Source organism: Natrix helvetica (assembly GCF_964273705.1).
Source record: "Natrix helvetica genome assembly, chromosome: 2".
NCBI lineage: Eukaryota > Metazoa > Chordata > Lepidosauria > Squamata > Natricidae > Natrix > Natrix helvetica.
The window spans coordinates 287,261,243-287,280,349 of record NC_138552.1 but is presented as its reverse complement, the minus strand read 5'-3'; the positions used below and the strand labels follow the sequence as shown (position 1 = coordinate 287,280,349).

Here is a 19,107-nt window from a genome sequence, read left to right as displayed (position 1 = left end):
AAGGCCTGGAGGAATGTTGTCCATGGGGTTGTGATGGGTCGGACATGACTTCTCGACTAACAACAACAATAACAACAATCATAAACTAATAAAAAAAGAAAATTGAAATGCTAACGCAAACTTCTGGGAAATAGCTTATATTAATATCTATTCATGAAAGTTAAAGCAATGTTTTTAGACTCTATATATAGATATAGTTCCGTTGGCCTTGGGAGTCACCCACCAGCCACTTCCTCATTCAGACATGCAAGCCCACGATGCACAAGCAAGTTGCGAAGTTTGAATGACCACATAGACATTTAGTGATTCTTGGCTTTATTGGTCTATTTTTTATTGATTGACCTTAAATCGCTCTCTTAACCTAAACTGCTTCTGCCTTCTAGACGTTGGGAAAACTATGAAACCCAGTGCAATTGGTCAATATACTGTACAACTGGAACAAGCAACCTACAGTTATATGGATTTGAAACCAATGGCAAATGCATTTGGTTTCTGAAACTTCTGTTTGATAGCTGGGGACATTTCCTTGTTTCTGCAAGAAGAATTCTGACATATTGAACAACATAAGGAAACAAAAGGCTTTTTGACACTGTGAACCATTTGGTAATCTGGATCACAAGAACATGACATGTTTATATTTTCCAGGCATACTAAAATATGCGTGTGTGTGTGTGTGTGTGTGTGTGTGTGTGTGTGTACTTCTCAGGAAACAAATCTGAACAGGTGATTATTCCTCTGTATCACTAGATGCGTGGATTTGGCTAACATGGAGATTTCATTTTTCAACTATAGCTTTAAGAAGATTTAAGAAAACAATTGCTACCAATCTGCCTTCTATTGAGGACCTGTGTACTGCACAAGTCAAAAAGAGGGCCGTGAAAATATTTACAAATCCCTCACAACCTGGACGTAAATTGTTTCAACTCTTACCCTCAAAATGACGCTATAGAGCACTGCACACCAAGACACCAAGACACAAGGACAGTTTTTCCCACGAATGCCATTGCTCTGCTAAACAAATAATTCCCTCAGCACTGTCAAACCATTCACTATGTCTGCATTACTATTACTATTAGTCTTCTCATAATATCCAGCTTGTATGATTCTTGATGAATGTATCTTGTCTTTTTATGTACACTGAGAGCATATGCACCAAAGACAAATTCCTTATGTGTCTAATCAGACTTGGCCAATAAAAGAATTCTATTCTATTCTATTCTATTCTATTCTATTCTATTCTATTCTATTCCTACAAGTTCAGTTGTAGGAAAGCTAGCATTCCTATAACTAACATGTTAAATTTAATCTGAAATCCAGCACTGCCAACACAGAGGAAGCTCCAAAGAATTTTTTTTTAAAAGTGTAATATGCATATACTTTACCCCTTGAGCCACACACAGAGGATATTATTCAAGGTATTGTCTTGTTCAACTTATTTTCCAACTTATTTTCCCAGTTATTCTGTATATATTTAACTTAAAAGAACTGTGGGGGGGGGGAGAGAGAACAACATACAAGTAATCCCTGATTTACAATCACAATTGAGCCAAGAATTTCTGTTGTGAAGCGAGACATTTGTTAAGTGAATTCCCCCTCCCTCCCAATTTTACAACCTTTCATGCCACAGTTGACAAGTGAATCATTGCATTTGTTAAGTTAATAACACAGTTGTTAAGTGAACCCGGCTTCCCCATTAACTTTGCTGGTAAGGAGGTCACAAAACGTGATCGCATGACCCCGGGACACTGCAATCGTCATAAATATGAGTCAGTTGTCAAGCGTCTGAATTTTGATCATGTAACCATAGGGATGCTGCAACGGTCATAAGTGTGAAAAACATTCACAAGTCCTTTTTCCCCCAGTGCCATTGTAATTTTGAAAGGTAATTAAATGAACTGTTGTAAATCGAGGACTACCTGCATATATCTAACCCAGGGGTGTCCAAACTTGGGAACTTTAAGACTTGTGGACTTCAACTCCCAGAATTCCCCAGCCAGTGGGGAATTCTGGGAGTTGAAGTCCACAAGTCTTAAAGTTCCCAAGTTTGGACACCCCTGATCTAACCTATAGCCCAGAATCTTTAAAGAGTTAAAAGCACTCCGTTATTTCAACTCTGAGGAGGACTACACCTTTATTATGAAAGCAATTATTTGCACTGCTTTCGTAATGAAGTTGTATGTTCTAATTATATTTCCACAACCTCCTGTTTGGAAATGTTACGTACTTTTCAAGAAATGCTGTCTAGCTCTTTGGGGGACGTTAACTTCTAAAGGAGGACTGGGTGGGGAAATTTTAGAGGCTGCACTTTATTAAAATCACTAGCAGCTGTGCCATTATTAGGTAATTAATAGGGCATCAAATCTAAGAAGTAAAAAATATGTGAGGTAAAGGTTCCCCTTGCACATATGTGCTAGTCATTCCTGACTCTAGGGGGGGGGGGGTTGTTCATCTCTGCTTCAAAGCCAAAGAGCCAGCGCTGTCCGAAGACGTCTCTATGGTCATGTGGCCGGCATGGCTCAACGCCAAAGGCACACAGAACGCTGTTACCTTCCCACCAAAGGTGGTTCCCATTTTTCTACTTGCATTTTTATGTGCTTTCGAACTGTTAGGTTGGCAGAAGTTGGGACACGTAATGGGAGCTCACTCTGTTATGTGGCGCTTGGGATTCGAACCGCCAAACTGCTGACCTTTCTGATCGACAAGCTCAGCGTCTTAGCCACTGAGTGTCCAAAAATATGAGAAGTTAGCAAAAAATACTCCCCAGGTATGCTGGCTACCTATATAGGAAATCTATCATAAAAACATTCTGAGAGACGGGGCAAGTTATTATTTTATTTTGTCCCCAAAATTTCCTTCTATAGAGATGAAATGGTAGGACGGAGAGGCAAGGAAAGCTAAGCAACCTTGTCAAAGAGTCACAGAGGTTTGTCATAATACAATACAATACAACAGCAGAGTTGGAAGGGACCTTGGAGGTCTTCTAGTCCAACCCCCTGCCTAGGCAGGAAACCCTATACCGTTTCAGACAAATGGCTATCCAACATCTTCTTAAAGACTTCCAGTGTTGGGGCATTCACAACTTCTGGAGGCAACTTCTGTTCCACTGATTAATTGATTAATTAATACAGTTCAAATAAAATATTTACTGAATTAGATGGAGCCCTTCAATCTAATCTAAACATTATATAATCCTGTTCTGATGAGTGGGCCAGTGTGCCCAGCTGATTAAATCAATACCAAAGTTCACTTCTTCTCTGCTTTGTCCCTTCCTATTTATATTTACCCCGCTGTGGTTTTTCTGAAGGCCTCATATAAGGTGTAGAATTCTATCAGTCATGTGAACACAGTCATGCGCTCTCAAAAGTAACTACAGTCGTGATATCGGCAAGAAGAGACTGGTTTCCCATAAAGTCTGGTAACCACAGAGCCCTCTCATACATTCCTAGAGTAAGATTCTACATTTAGGCAAGAAAAACGAAACCTTGCTCAATAGTAGTAACTGTGAGAGGAATCTTGGAGTCCTAGTGGACAACCATTTAAATAGGAGCCAGCCGTGTGCAGCAGCTGCCAAAAAAGCCAACACAGTTCTAGGCTGCATCAACAGAGGGATAGAATCAAGATCCCGTGAAGGGTTAATACCACTTTATAATGCCTTGGTAAGGCCACACTTGGAATACTGCATTCAGTTCTGGTCGCCACAATGTAAAAAAGATGTGGAGACTCTAGAAAGAGTGCAGAGAAGAGCAACAAAGAGGATTAGGGGACTGGAGACTAAAACATATGAAGAACGGTTGCAGGAACTGGGTATGTCTAGGTTAATGAAAAGAAGGACTAGGGGAGACATGATAGCAGTGTTCCAATATCTCAGGGGTTGCCACAAAGAAGAGGGAGTCAAAATATTCTCCAAGGCACCTAGGGTAGAACAAGAAGCAATGGGTGGAAACCAATGAAGGAGAGAAGCAACTTAGAACTGAGGAGACATTTCATTACCCAAACTAGGTTACAACATCAGCACTGAAGATGTTAACCTAGTTGGGTAATGAAATGTTTGCAAGAAAACAACCAAGTCAGAGGGCGCAGAGGACCCCTCATTTCAAATCCGAGCTAGAAAACTTCTCTCCTATCAGTACTATTAATTATTATCTGAATTTTTAAAGGAGCATTTTTACATTTTTTATTCTATTATATATAACTCCCTTGAAATCCCCCTGGCTGGGGAATTCCGAGAGGGAGTCCTCCAGGCTTAAAGTTGCCAAGGTTGAAGATCCCTGGCCTAAATTAATATTTCCCTACTGAAAAACTCTCATCCCACAATTCGCCACTAGGTGATTGTAGCTTAGTATAGATTCAAAGCTGAGGTATTTGTGGGTTTGGAGGGTCTGTATGGGTTCATCCTATCCAATGAACAGAGCCATGCACCCCTTGTGATGCCATAAAGGTTATCCTAGTGCTCCTTGTAATATTAGCATCACACTCATTTTAAAGAAAATAAACTGCTAAGCACAAGGTCACCACCTTAGTTCTCTGGTTATTTTAATATTATACATGCAGACAAACTCACACACATCCGACAGGTAGAGTTAAGTTTAGGACTGGATACAGATTAAATATCCTGTATCCTGGTCCACACCCAAAGCAGGAACAATAGCAATAGCACTTAGACTTATATACCGCTTCACAGTGATTTTATAGCCCTCTCTAAGCGGCTTACAGAGTCAGCCTCTTGCCCCCAACAACCTGGGTCCTCCTTTTACCTACCTCGGAAGGATGGGAGGCTGAGTCAACCTTGAGCCTGGCGAGATTCGATCTGCCAAACTGCTGGCAGCTGGTGATCAGCCTGCAATACGATACTCTAATCACTGCACCACCACGGCTGGTAGCTAAAGCAAACTACTATGCTTTATCTCCACTTGATTTGAATTGGAACTAAATACAGGTAGTCCTTTACTTACGACCACAATTGAACCCAACATTTTTGTTGCTCAGTGACACGTTTGTTCAAGGAGTTTTGCTCCATCGTTTGACCTTTCTTGCTACATTTGTCAAGCGAATCAATGCAGCTGTTAGGTTAGTAATCCGATTGTTAACTGAATCTGGCTTCCCTGTTGACTTGGCTTGTCAGAAAGTCGCAAAAGGGGACAGCATGACCTTTGGGACACAGCAACGCTCATAAATATGATGAACCAGTTGCCAAGCCTCTGAATTTTGATCACATGATCATGGGGAGGCTGCAAAAGTCATAACTCTGAAAAACGGTCATGTCCCTTTTTCTGTGCCATTGTATCTTTGAATGGTCACTAAACAAGTTTAAATCAAGGACTACCTGTACAATTAATTTTATCAGGATTCAACATGCATACTCCAATCCTAAATTATGATAAAGTAGGATGAATTTGTGATTTACAATACAATACAATAGCAGAGTGGGAAGGGATCTTGGAGGTCTTCTAGTCCAACCCCCTGCCTAGGCAGGAAACCCTGTACCGTTCCAGACAAATGGCTATCCAACATCTTCTTAAAGACTTCCAGTGTTGGGGCATTCACAACTTCTGGAGGCAAGCTGTTCCACTGATTAATTGTTCTAACTGTCAGGAAGTTTCTCCTCAGTTCTAAGTTGCTTCTCTCCTTGATTACTTTCCACCCATTGCTTCTTGTTCTGCCCTCAGGTGCCTTGGAGGATAGTTTGACTCCCTCTTCTTTGTGGCAGCCCCTGAGATACTGGAAGACTGCTATCATGTCTCCCCTGGTTCTTCCTTTCATTAAACTAGACACACCCAGTCCCTGCAACCGTTCTTTCTTGAAGAAGGCATCATGGCTTGGTTGGTACATCTTTATATGTAAGTATGACAAGTGGATGAGTTAGATTCCAACCAGGTCAATGGCTGGAGTTCTGGTAGTCATTGTGGCCAACAGAGAAATGAAACAAGGGAGAAAATGAACCAAAAGGGGCAATGGACCATCAGAGCTGAACAATTAGGCGCGGCTAATCTGGATTAGCCTTCTGAAGGTTAGTATTAGGTATTAGAATTTCAATTTCCAGGTCTCTTAATACACGATGAAGACATTAAACTGAGGAAAGCTAAGCTACCTGTCCAAAGCAAAATATCCTTTAGTTACATCATCCAAAAAAAATCATCAAAAAAGAACCACAAAGAATGTTCTTTCTACACCAACTCAGGAAGCTCAAACTGCCCAAAGGAGCTGCTGATTCTGTTCTACAGAGGAATTATTGAGTCTGTCATCTGCACCCCTATAACTGTCTGGTTTGGCTCTGCAACCCAACAAGTCAGACACAGACTTCAACGGATAATCAGAACTGCAGAAAAAAAAAAACAATTGCTACCAACCTGCCTTCCATTAAGGACTTGTATAATGCACGAGTCAAAAAGAGGGCTGTGAAAATATTTACAGACCCCTCACATCCTGGACATAAATTGTTTAAATTCCTACTCTCAAAATAATGCTATAGAACAACACACCAGAACAACTAGACACAAGGACAGTTTTTCCCCGAATGCCAGTACTCTGCTAAACAACTAATTCCCACAACATTGCCAAATTATTTACTACTACATTACTATTATTTTTCTCATCCTTCCTAGTATCTATCTCTTCCCACATGACTGCAACCTTGTTTCTTGTAACTTTACGATTTATATTGTTTTATTTAGTTTCCTAGTATGATTTGATTGCTTATTTAGTATCCTATGTCTATCACTAAGTGTTGTATCTTATGATTCTTGATTAATGTATTTTTTATGTACACTGAGAGCCAATGCACCGAAGACAAATTCCTTGTGTGTCCAATTACACTTGGCTAATACAGAATTCTATTCTATTAGCAATAGCAATAGCACTTAGACTTATATACCACTTCACACTGCTTTTACAGCCCTTTTTAAGCGGTTTATAGAGTCAGCATATTCTGGCTCCTCATTTTACCCACCTTGGAAGGATGGAAGGATGAGTCAACCTTGACTTATTACTTAAATTAGTAAATCTAAAAAGTCTGGTATTGGGGAATAATTCTGGGAATGGACCTTCCCACAGAGATATGGGAGAGTGTACTAACCACTGAAATCTACCTCGAGTCTCATCAGACAAAAGGAGATGGATGTTACTGTAGGTTTAAAAATAAATCTTAAATAAAGACTTACCACTGAAGTGAAGTTGTGAACAAGTGCACAGAGAATGAATGATGTTGATGACCAGGCCGTGGGTGGAAGCTCTGAGAGAAAGAGGACCGGTGGCCACCAACAGAGTAACAACGTGGAAGAGGTAGGGGAGATGTGCGGCCACATCGAGGGAATTGTTAAAAGACAGCATCAGCATATAACGGGCTAGAATGGCAATGTCATCCCACATGAGGTGCTGCTCTAATGTAGCCGTTGGAGAGAGACAGGTCTTGTCAATTATCTTGCACATCCGTCCAATTACCTGGAAGGGAACAACCAGTCACGTTGAGTTACAAGGTGTGTGCTTTAGACACCAGAACAAAAATTTGGTTTTCAGGAACATGAGGATCCTAAGTAAGTGTCTCTAATCATGGAAGAAATGAGGTGGAAGTATCAATCTAAGATAGGAGTGTCAAACTCAAGGCCCACGGGCCAGATCCGAGACACAGAGTGCTTAGATTTGGCCCGTAGGGCCGCCCTAGAAACAGTGGACCGTCCCGCAGTGCCTCCGCCAGCAAAAACAGAGCTCGGGGGGAGGCGTGTACAGCCCTCCCAGCTCCGTTTTTGCTGACAGAGGGCTGCAGAAGGCCATCGTGGCCAAAAACGGACATCGAGCTGGCCATACACCCCTGGCCACATCCTGCCCCGGCCCCCCTGAGGTCAAACACAAACCTGATGTGGCCCTCAATGAAATCGAGTTTGTCACCCCTGATCTAAGCCTTCCCAGGGGAAAAGGCATCAGAAAATTTTTGGTGCATTTTGATAAAGACTCCTAAGTTATCTTGAGGGTTGGTTTTCTTTCTCATTATTAATATGGATATTAAGTCCTGCAAAACCTATTAAGGACCACTTCTCATTCCTTTGAATCACCTCCCAACACCTGCTCCTTCCAGGAAGCCTTTAGACCTCAATTGTAGGCTTTATTTAATAATATATCTGTAATGAGGAACAAGATCAAGATTTCCCCACTGAGAACAAACTCTTTCCCCCATATATTAAATCCTATATTGACGAGGACAATGATCAAACAAAGAGCTCAGAACTTTAGGAAGATCGTATGTCCTTGACCTATAACTGCAATCGACCCTGCCCATTATGACTGCGTAACGGTCATGTGACTTACTCGATTTTTCCATTTTTGCAGTGGTTCTCAAGCGAATCACTGATTCCCCACCCCGCCCTGCCCCGCTCCACAGTCAAGCGAATCCAGTTAATCGTTTGCTATGAGCATCATTTTGACAAAAATTGGAAGTGCCCATTTTAGGCAAAGCCGTCATAAAATGCAGCCACATGACCACCAGATGCGGCAAACGGCTCTGTGACTGAATGCCCAGAGTTATGCCACATGACTGCAGAGGGGGCCTGACTAAACTTCGAATCCAGGTTGTAAGTCCTCCTTTTTGGGTCAATCGTAACTTCGAACAGTTGCTAAGTAACCCGTCACAGGTCGAGGACTTCCTGGAATTCTGTCACTTCTTGTTCTATTTCATCCTGTTAAATTTGTGTGCTACCCAGAGTGATCAAGAAGTTAAGTAGCTTTAGAAACTGGAAATTAAAATGAGCAACAGATCAAATAAGCGATTGGGAAAAGTTTCCAAAGAAGTTAGATGTTACTGTGTTTATGGAGATCCTCAGTCCTCCAGGTCATGGTTTTCTCAAAGGTGTTTTTTTTCAAGAGACAACTGGACTTTCTGTTTTTTCTTTGAAGTCGTGGTTGCTTCTCATCCAAGAAACTTCTTCTTGGATGAGAAGCGAAACATCTTTGAAGAAAACCAGAAAGTCTAGTTGCCTCTTGAAAAAAACACCTTTGGGATGCTATTGTATTGTGATTGGCTGAAGGGCCAACCAAGCAGTATTTCAAGAGCTACCCCATCAACAACCTAGAAATCCAGTTTCAGTTTACAGAGAACAATAGGTTTCTTTGAAGCTGTTCTTGTGGAGGAGGATAACTAGGTAAAAAAAAATCTAGTGAATGTGATCAACAACATTGAAACTGAATACTTTTACACACACTCTTGAGGTCAGCTCACAACAGAGTCTGCTAACGCCTTAAAGCTTCTGAGCTTCCCAGAATTAAATAACTGCCTGGTGCACTGACCAACAGGCTCATATTATTTTTGCTGTATCATAAAGGTAGTCCTTGACTTATGACCACAATTGAGCCCAACATTTACGTTGCTACCTGAGACATTTGTTAAGTGAATTTTGTCCCATTTTATGGCCTTTCTTGCCCCAGTTGTTAAATGAATCACTGCAGTTGCTAAGTTAGTAACTCAGTTGTTAAGTGAATCTGGCTTCCTCATTGACTTGGTCTGTCAGAAGGTCGTAAAAAGGGGATCGCATGCCTCCAGGATTTTGCAACCGTCAGAACATATGAGTCAGCTGCCAAGGGTCTAAATTTTGATCACGTGACCATGGAGATGCTGCATTGGCTGTTAAGTGTGAAAAACGGTCACAAGTCACTTTTTGTCAATGCTGCTGTAACCATGAATGGTCACTAAGCGAGGGTTTTTAAGTCGAGGGTTAGCAGTAATATTTTTCGACGTAGACACTGTTTTGTACCATTCGGTTAGCGCTTTCCCTACTATCTGACAAAAGACGGACAGAGGACAAGCAAAGGAGGAGAAAGAAGGACCACTCATTGATTTCCATCCACACGTTGAAGAGATTAACTAGTTAAATTCAAGAGGGGAATGCTTACTTTGCTGGAAACCAGCTTCACGTTTCCAGAAGCCAAAGCAACAGCTGTATCTGCCATGACCTCTGCTTTGATGGACCCCAGTCCTCCTGTGGCACTGGTTTTGATAAAACTGTCCAACACCACATCAAGGAGATCAGTTATCTGTCAAAAAGGCAAGAAAATAGCTGTGGTCAAGAACAGAATAACAGAATAACCCGTGGTTGAGTCGTGGTGGCGCAGCGGCTAGAATGCAGTACTGCAGGCTACTTCTGCTGACTGCCTGCAATTCGGCAGTTCCAATCTCAGCAGGCTCAAGGTAGACTCAGCCTTCCATCCTTCTGAGGTCGGTCAAATGAGGACCCAGATTGTTGAGGGCAATAGGCTGACTCTGTAAACCGCTTAGAGAGGGCCGTAAAAGCACTGTGAAGTGGTATATAAGTCCAAGTGCTATTGCTATTGCAGGCTAACTCTGCTGACTACCAGGAGTTTAATCTTGACCAGCTCAAGGTAGACTCAGCCTTCCATCCTTCCGAGGTCGGTAAAATGAGGATCCAGATTGTTGGGGGCAATAGACTGACTCTGTAAACCGGTTAGAGGGCTATAAAAGCACTGTAAAGCGGGATGTAAGTCTAAGTGCTATTGCTATAACAGAGTTGGAAGGGACCTTGGAGGTCTTCTAATCCAACCCCCTGCTCAGGCATGAAACCCTATGCCTTTCAGACTAATGGTTGCCCAATCTCTTCTTAAAAACTTTTGCTTTTGAAGATAATAATGAGGATTTTGATTGTTATCATTTTGCTTTTAATAGTCTTGGTGTTAATCTATGCTCATCTGGGTATTGTAAGTAGCTTCTGGCTAGCATCATTCAGTATTAAATGCCTATCAAAAGGTTGAGTCACATATACAGTAAGCCACCTAGAGTCACCTCAGTGAGATTAGTGGCATAAAGGTTTGATAATAAATAAATACATAACTAATCCGGTGTCCTGAATGTTTAATTATATAGAAACATTCCTTGGATTAAAATTAAGTATGAATGTAGAGAATTTTACTTTTCTAAATGTTTTTATCACTTTTATCATAAGGAAATGGTTACCTGCCAGGAGCCCTCTAAAACAATGAGATAAAATGAGTACATTCTTTAATCAGATTGCTCAACCCAGAGCTCTGTGAATTTCACCCATGAAAATAATAATTTAATAACTTTCCACAGCTGTGAGAAGCTGGAAGGTTGATTTTGACAGAAATGGCTGGTTTTTCTGCACATGAAATTTGATTCATTTACCAGCTTATTTTCAACAAAAGTCCTGAAAGACAAATCCAAATAAACGCTATAGTAATGTTTAAAATATATATTTATAATTTACTCTGAACCGGGGAAAAGAGGACATTGTGGGGTAATGGCTTTGGAGCTGAAGAGACCCAAATCCTCCCTTAGCCGTGGAAACCTACTTCCTTAAGAGCCAGTGTAGTTAAGGTAGTAGATGGAGTAGGAAGAAGATGCAGGAAATGACCAGGCTGAGCCTCAAGGAAGAGTCAAATGCCTCATCAATCTTGAATCCCTTTCCACCCACAAGAGGTGTGAGTCCAGCCCACCTTGAATTCCTATCTACCACCAATCTGCTTTTACTGTTAGTAGTTCAGGTTCTTGTAGAGAGCATTAGCACCCTATGTTCATTTGAACTGCCTGGCTCCTGATTTCCTGTGCTGGATGATGTAGGTTCTAGTGCTTTCTTACGCACAGAAGCTGGCTGGTCACCTTGGTCCAATCCTTTCCTTTTGGCCCAAGTCAGTGTCAGGCTTTGCAACCAGCCAGTTCATAAATATGAGCACTTATCTTATCGGGTAACGATAGCTTTGTTGAAAAAAACTAGGTGACACTGCAGAAACCCTACAACCACGGGGAAGAAATTGTAAATAAAAACCCTCCAATGACTCTGAACACAGAACACTTGATTTTAGTACATGTCCTTTCGATAACTTCACCCGGACATGGCAGAAATGGCATTTGGGAAGGATACATAAATATAATCTTGCATTATCAAGTACTGGATGTATTGTTTATTCTTCAACCAAAAACTCAAGAGGCGGGTGAGGCTGGGGAAAATCAATCCAAAACAGTACCTGTCCCAAACTACCCCATATCTTGGCTTGAATGGAAGGATACATCTGTTTCTCATTTATTGTCATTGTGATAAGCTTATCAAGAATTGCTGTGACTCGCTGGCGCCGAGCATCATCGTTATGTTTGCAGAAACGGACCAGATTCAACAACCAGGGGGTCATATATTCCAGGCAGAGGTGTTTTAATTCAATACCTGAAATTCAAATAACCAAAGAGAGACATATTAGAAAAGAGTATTGCGCAAAAGCTTTGTCCAATTATCTTTGGGAACAAAGCTTGGAAGTTGTTGGAGGGGGGAGAAGCAAAATGTACTAGAAAGCCAATAAGGGTTTTTCTCCGCCAAGAGGTCCTGGATTGGTGATGTCCAGGCCCCCATTCTTGAAAGGCAAGTTGCCTTTGTCACCAAATGTAGTGTGAGATACGATGCTGACTGACAAAAGAAACTAACAACATTCTCTAGGTCAGTGATGGCTAAACTTTTTGGTGCCGAGTGCCCAAAGCAAATGTGCGTGCGAATGGGCACACATGTGCAATCCCAAAATGCAATTTGAGTGTCCCCCACACATGCGCGCACATCCCCCATGCATGCGCCCCGTGCCCCCTTTACCCATTTTGACTTCCAGGTTGGTGCAGGCGGCCTTCCAGGCCCAAAACGCAATGTAAGAGCATCCCGTTTTGACTTCCAGGTTGGTGCAGGAGGCCTTGTAGACCCCAAATGGGGTGGGGTGGGGATGGACACATGCAGGTGAACCCCCCAAATGCAATGGGAGCGCCTCCTCACATGCGCCCCGCCCCCGTGCATGCACATGCGCCCTGCCCCCCGCGCACGCGCAGCAGAGCCAAAGACCAGCTGGCTGGCGGGATGCATTCATGCATGCGCGGTGGAGCTGGGCTGGGCGACAGTTGGCGTGCCCACAGAGAGGACTCTGCATGTCACCTGTGGCACGTGTGCCATGGGTTCGCCATCACGGCTCTAGATCTTCTGCAATTAACCCAAATGGGCCTTGAGCTGCAGTTCAATGGCAGGGCACCTTCAAACACAATGACGCATATACCAGGCTTCACGGATAAGGCTCTCCAAATATTAGCAGAGCTCATAACACACTCTTGACTTTGAAATCTGTGTTGAATTCCTTTAGCAAGTTCAAGAAGAGAGATGTTTTCATGGTTGTTTCCCAACAGAGAGTTGTTTTGAGTGGGGAGATGTGCCCAGGGCAAAGGAATCTTGGTTGTTCCCCTTACCTTGGATCATATCAAATAATATCTCCAATAATACCAGGAAACAGGCCAGACAGTTTTTTTTAAAAAAATAACAACACCCATGAGCATCTAAAGCTCCGTCTTCTCTGCGAGTCTGAATTGTAAGCATCGGGGGGGGGGGGGGGAGAAAGAGAGTTCTTTTCCTTTCCCACCCACGCTTCCCACTGGAAAAGCAGAAATGGATGTCAGGTGGGTGGGTTGGAATTTATTTGGAGCTTACAGACTCATGTTTGCTGGAGGGGGGGGGGAGAGAAAGAGAGAGAGAGGCTTCTACTACAAATTGGACCAGAAGAAGAAAATGAGCAGGTGATTAATTCATTATCTTCTCAATGAAAGCAGTATGCATCATGACTTCTTAAATTTCATATTCTGGAATGAGGAATGCAAATATTCAGCAATGTATTTGCTTGGGTGTTGGCCAAGCCTGAATACGATTCAAAACCTGTATCCTAAGTCTTAAGTTCAGCCGGGGAGGTGGGCTGCTGAGGGTTCACAGCAGTGTTACGCTGCCACAGGGCTGGGCGCCCACCATGGGCATGCGCGCTACGCACGGATGCGTACCCACCGCCCTGTGACACTCCAGCTGCTCGGCAGAGGTCGCACAGCGCCATATGCTGCGCGTCTGTGCACAAATGGCCCGGTTGGCTTAAATGCAGGTAAGGAACGAGGGAGGGCAGGTGGGCCCTCCAAAGCACCATTCTGGTACGGTGGCCGCTGCTCCTAGCGGCTACCGGTACACCCGTACCAGGGCATACCAGCTGGAGCCCACCACTGTTTCACAGGGGTTCGGGAGAATCTCTAGTTAAGATTCTGTGCAGTTCAGAGAACTCCCAAATCCCACTCCTGGCTGGCCACGCCCACCCCTTCCCGCCCCTCCAAGTCCCTACGCGGCCCATTTTGGATGTGCAAGTGTAAGGTGCGCACGGAGGCTCGGGGAGGGCGAAAAATGGGCCTACCGGAAGTTTCCATTTCCAGCCTCTAGAGGGCCTTTGGAGCCTGGGAGGCTGTTTTTGCCCACCTGGAGGCTCAAGGAAAGCCTCTGGAGCCCGGAGAGGGCAAAAATACCTCCCCCCACAATGTGGTGCAGGAGGCTGACTAGGCCCGCCCACCATGGCCACACCCACCCAGCAACCGGACAGCGAATCCCTTACTAAAATGTTTGAAGCCCACCCCCGAGTTCAGCCCCCACCAAAATGGCATTTCTGAACATCCTCTGGTCCCTTCTTTTATTTCACCTCGTATTTTATTTATTTATTGAGAAAATTTATACGGCTGCCCAACTCATGGTGGTCACAAGTGACTTGCAGAAATAAAACCCCAGGAAGATCAAGACCACGGGTTCAACGGATAGGTCATTCTTAAGGACCACCTAAGTAAAGCATTTGGGAGCAGCAATCTTTTAACGATTTCTGTCTACGCACCTAACGAGCTTATTCAGATTAGGTGAGAAATGAAACCACTCTGGAGACATATATGGGGTCCCTTAATCAATTTGCTCAGATTGAAGAAACTACTAGGATAAGCCCAAAGGTGCTTTTTCAGGAGTCAATTGGACTTTCTTGGTTTTCCTTTTGAAGACATTTCGCTTTTCATCCAAGAAGCTTCTTCAGCTCTGGCAGGATAGTGGGGAATGGAAGGATATTTCACTAACCTGTCAGAGCTGAAGAAGCTTCTTGGATGAGAAGCAAAACGTCTTCAAAAGGAAAAAAAAACAAGAAAGTCCAGTCGCCTCCTGAAAAAACACCTTTAGGACAACCGTGTCCTGGATGACTGACAAACACTACAGACTGCTAGGATAAACAGCGAAATGTTTCAAACGAAAAAGACAGGAAGTTGCTGTGACTCAACTTTCAGATTCTTTTAAAAGAAACAGATCGTTAAGAAGCTGCAAGTTGCAGACAAAGTTCTTTCTGCTTCATCTGAGTTAGCATGCCTTTTGCCGTCCTGACTAGGGAATTCTGGGAGTTGAAGTCCACACATCCTCAAGTGGCCGAGGCTGAGAAACACTGCACTAAGCATCTCAATAATTCTATCTACCCATAGATTTTTTAAAAAAAAACGCTAAGATTACCTTTCCATATATACTGTAAAAGAAATGGGGCCCATGTTGTTTTCAATGTGGTGCCATATTTGTAGAATTAATTCAGGGTTCCTAAAATATATATTTAACTCTACCTCTTCAGGTTTTTTTTAAAAGAACAATTCTCATATTTCAGTGTAAATCTGCCTTTTACTAATTGGATTTACTAAAACTCTTAACTTTATTGACTATACATGCCCAGGGTATGTTGCTTACATACACACTTCTCCAACTCTCCAACTGTGCATTTTTCAGGTAATGCCTTCATTTTTATTACATTATTGCCACGGTGGCCACTGCCGCACCCTCTCCCACCTAGCAGTAGCTACCTTTGGTCCCGCCACACTTGTGCTGCAACAGCTCCTTACACACTTACTGGCCTGCTTGTGACTTTCTGCTGGCTTCCCCATCGACTTTGCTTGCTGGAAGCTGTCAGGAAGTTGCCAGGAGGTCCTTATTACATGACTCATGATCCTTGCTTAATGACAACAATGGGGGATTGCCATTGCTAAGCAACGTGATCACGTGACCTCACACTTTTCGACTGCATTGCTTAGTGACAGAAATTCTGTGTCAAGGACTGAGGATTTAATAGACCCTGGTGGGGTCCACACAAGTTATTTACCGTTTTAAGAGGTGTCTATATATAAGTAGCCATCTTTCTCGTCATGTATCTCATTTCTCTCCTTATGTCCATAGCTGGGTGATAAGGGATTTATCTACCATGTGTATGTCTGTAAATATGTATATATAAACCACTGTTAATTGTCTAAAGGCTCTGTGTGCTGTGTTTTGCTGCTGGGTTTATCTCATAATAATAGTCACGCTGCCAAAACTCTGACATTCTGGCTCCAATTACCACTGTTAAGTGAGATTCGCTGTATTATTACTATTATTTAATACAGCCACCCTTCCATTTATCCCCAATATCTGCGCTGCTGACTTTCTCATCGGAGCTCTCAAGCCATGCTAGTTATTTACCTTGTATAAACAGGAAAAGTGAAGTCATATTACTTACTAGACTTGCTAAATCCAGAAATGCATTCTTCCAAAAACTCTAGGGTAAGGTGGGGTTCGTTAGCTGCCAGAGTCTTACTAATGGAGACAATGAAAAGAGTGTTGTTTGCAGGGATACAGAGACCTGACGTTTCCAGTAATTGGCCTTCAATCTTTAAATTAAAAGTACAAGTTAAGGCACAGAGAAGATTATAGGCCGCAGACCTGCAACAAAAAATAAGGAATGCGTTAAAAAAAAACGTTTCCTTGGGGAAGTCCAGAAAGTCTATGTTCAAAAGCCTATTTCATTCAGTCATTCATTCATTCATTCATTCATTCATTCATTCATTCATTCATTCATTCATTCATTCATTCATTCAGTTTCTATAGCTGTCCAACTCAACCAACTGATTTCTTAACATTGATATCAGCATATTTGGCTTCTGACACCCCCCACCCCCAATGGACTCAAGAAACTTAACAAACTAACAGGTGAGATATTACAGGTAGTCCTCAAATTACAGCAGCTCATTTAATGACCATTCAAAGTTTCAATGGCAATGAAAAAAGCGACATGACTATTTTTCACTGCAGCTTCCCCATGGTCACGTGATCCAAATGCAGGTGCTCATATTTATGACGGTTGCAGAGGTCCCGGGTTCATGCAATCACCTTTTGTGACCTTCGCTTCACCAGATTCACTTAATAGCCATGTTACTAACGTAACAACCACCGCGATTCACTTAACAACCGTGGCAAGAAAAGTCGTAACATGGAGCAAAACTCACTGAACTGTCTCCCATAGCAACAGAAATTCTGGGCTCAACTGTGGACATGAGTCAAGGACCACCTGTCATATCATTCTAAGAAAAACTGCATATTCTATTTTAGTTGATACATACAAGCACTTTCCTTGGCATTACCTTAAAACAGGCATTCCCTCCTGGGGAAGGCGAAAGAGCGAGGGTGTGTGTGTGTGTGTGTGTGTGTGTGTGTGTGTTAGAAATGTCTCTTTTGAAAGGTGCCAGCAAACCTACCTGCTTTTTTTTTTAAGTATTTGTATTTAGTAGAATAAAGAATTTTAAAAATATACTAACCGATTAATCAGAACCATCTTTTCAGTTCATCACAATGCTTTCAAACTGGGCAATCTGACTTGAGCCATAAAAATCAATGGATTGGAGGCATGCTCCCCTCCTGCCCTCCCAAAATACACTTCACAGAAACAGTGAAAGGAAAACAAATTATGCACAGGTAGTCCTCGACCTACAACCAGTTTGCTTAGTGGCCGTTCGAAAGTTACAATGGCACTGAAAAGTGTGACGTATGTCCGTTTTTTGCACTTATGACCATTGCAGCAGCCCCAGGGTCACGTGATTTACATTCGGATGCTTGACAACTGACTCACATTTATGACGGTTGCAGTGTCCCAGGGTCACATGATCCCCTTTTGCAACCTTCTGAGAAGCAGAGGGAAAGGGGAAGCCAAATTCCTTTAACTAATGTGGCACGAAAAATTGTAAAATGGGGCAAAACTAAATTTCTCACTTAGCAACATAATTTTTGGGCTCAATTGTGGCCATAGGTTGAGGACTATCTGCAAAATGGCGAAAAAGGCAAGGGGAAAATAATCAGCCTCAATATCGAGTTAACGAAAGCAAAGAATCTGGAAGAGGAAAAAATTGCAGCTATGCAAAGCAACACTCTAGTTTCTATGCAGGTAGTTCTCGACTTACAACCATTTCTTTAACGACGGTTCAAAGTTACAAGGGCACTGAAGAAACTGATTTATGACCAGTTCTCACACTTATGACCACGGCAGCACCCCCAGAGTCACGTGATCAAACTTTAGGGGCTTCATAACTGGCGTATATTAAAAGATGGTCACAGCATGTTTTGAGATTGTTATTTTCAACCTTCTAGGAAGCTTCTGATAAGCAAAGTCAGTGTAGGAAGCCAAACTGGCCTTATATGTATGTTTCACTTAACAGCTGTAGTGATTCGCTTAACAACCATGGCAGAAATGTCATAAAATGGAGTAAGCCTCACCTACCAACTGCCTTGCTTAGCAATGGAAATTTTGGGCTCAATTTTGGTCGTTAAGTCGGGGACTAGCTGCAGCTGGACTCCTATGAAATGAGGCCTCAAAATTCCTCCGCAAATGAACGTGGGACGTACCGTAGACTTGGGTCCGAGCTCCCTAGATTAAGCAGCGCGATGTTCAGCAGGGTTCCTGGCACATCCTTGGGACGGATTTTGGTATGTTGCGGTATAGAGTCAGGCTGGGATAATTCCCATCGTGTCCGTATATGAATGATGGACTGTACAATAGCTTCGCACTCCTGGTGCATGAAAGTCAGAGGGGTGCCTTGGTTGGCAATGGTTAAGGTGAACTGGTTTTCATCCACAAGGCAGATTTCTTCTATTTCAGAAGCGTAGTAAATGTCATTCAGGAACACGGTCTGGCCCAGGACTCTGGTGCGCTCAGCTGAAGTCACTTGGACAGCTGTGGAGCCAACCTGTGGAAAAGCATTGAGTTTAAGTGGGAGAAAAAACCAAGGCACCCCAAGTAGCATCCAACCATGGCAGGGGGTGTCCAACGTGGCAACTTTAAGACTTGTGGACTTCAACTCCCGGAATTCCCCCCAAAGCCGTTCTGGGAACTGAAGTCCACAAGTGTTAAAGTTGACAAGATTGGACACCCCTAAGTTATGGGTACTCCCTTACAGAGAAAAAAAGAGATCCCCCCCCCACTCCCCCTCCGCAATAGATTTTAATTTTCTTTTGAAAT

The 19,107-nt window shown here is 42.8% G+C and overlaps 1 protein-coding gene across 2 annotated transcripts in view; it reads right to left on the bottom strand.

Annotated features, from left to right (window-relative positions):
- The window catches only part of NF1 (neurofibromin 1), a 287,036-nt gene that overhangs the window by 42,397 nt on the left and 225,532 nt on the right, over positions 1 to 19,107 (bottom strand). For both annotated transcript variants that reach the window (XM_081945323.1, XM_081945324.1), the window contains 5 exons: positions 18,495 to 18,835; positions 16,339 to 16,541; positions 11,980 to 12,173; positions 9,877 to 10,017; positions 7,158 to 7,437 (listed from right to left, as the gene is read on the bottom strand). In XM_081945323.1, coding sequence (XP_081801449.1) covers positions 7,158 to 7,437; positions 9,877 to 10,017; positions 11,980 to 12,173; positions 16,339 to 16,541; positions 18,495 to 18,835 — 1,159 coding nt within the window. The remainder of the gene's footprint in view (positions 1 to 7,157; positions 7,438 to 9,876; positions 10,018 to 11,979; positions 12,174 to 16,338; positions 16,542 to 18,494; positions 18,836 to 19,107) is intronic.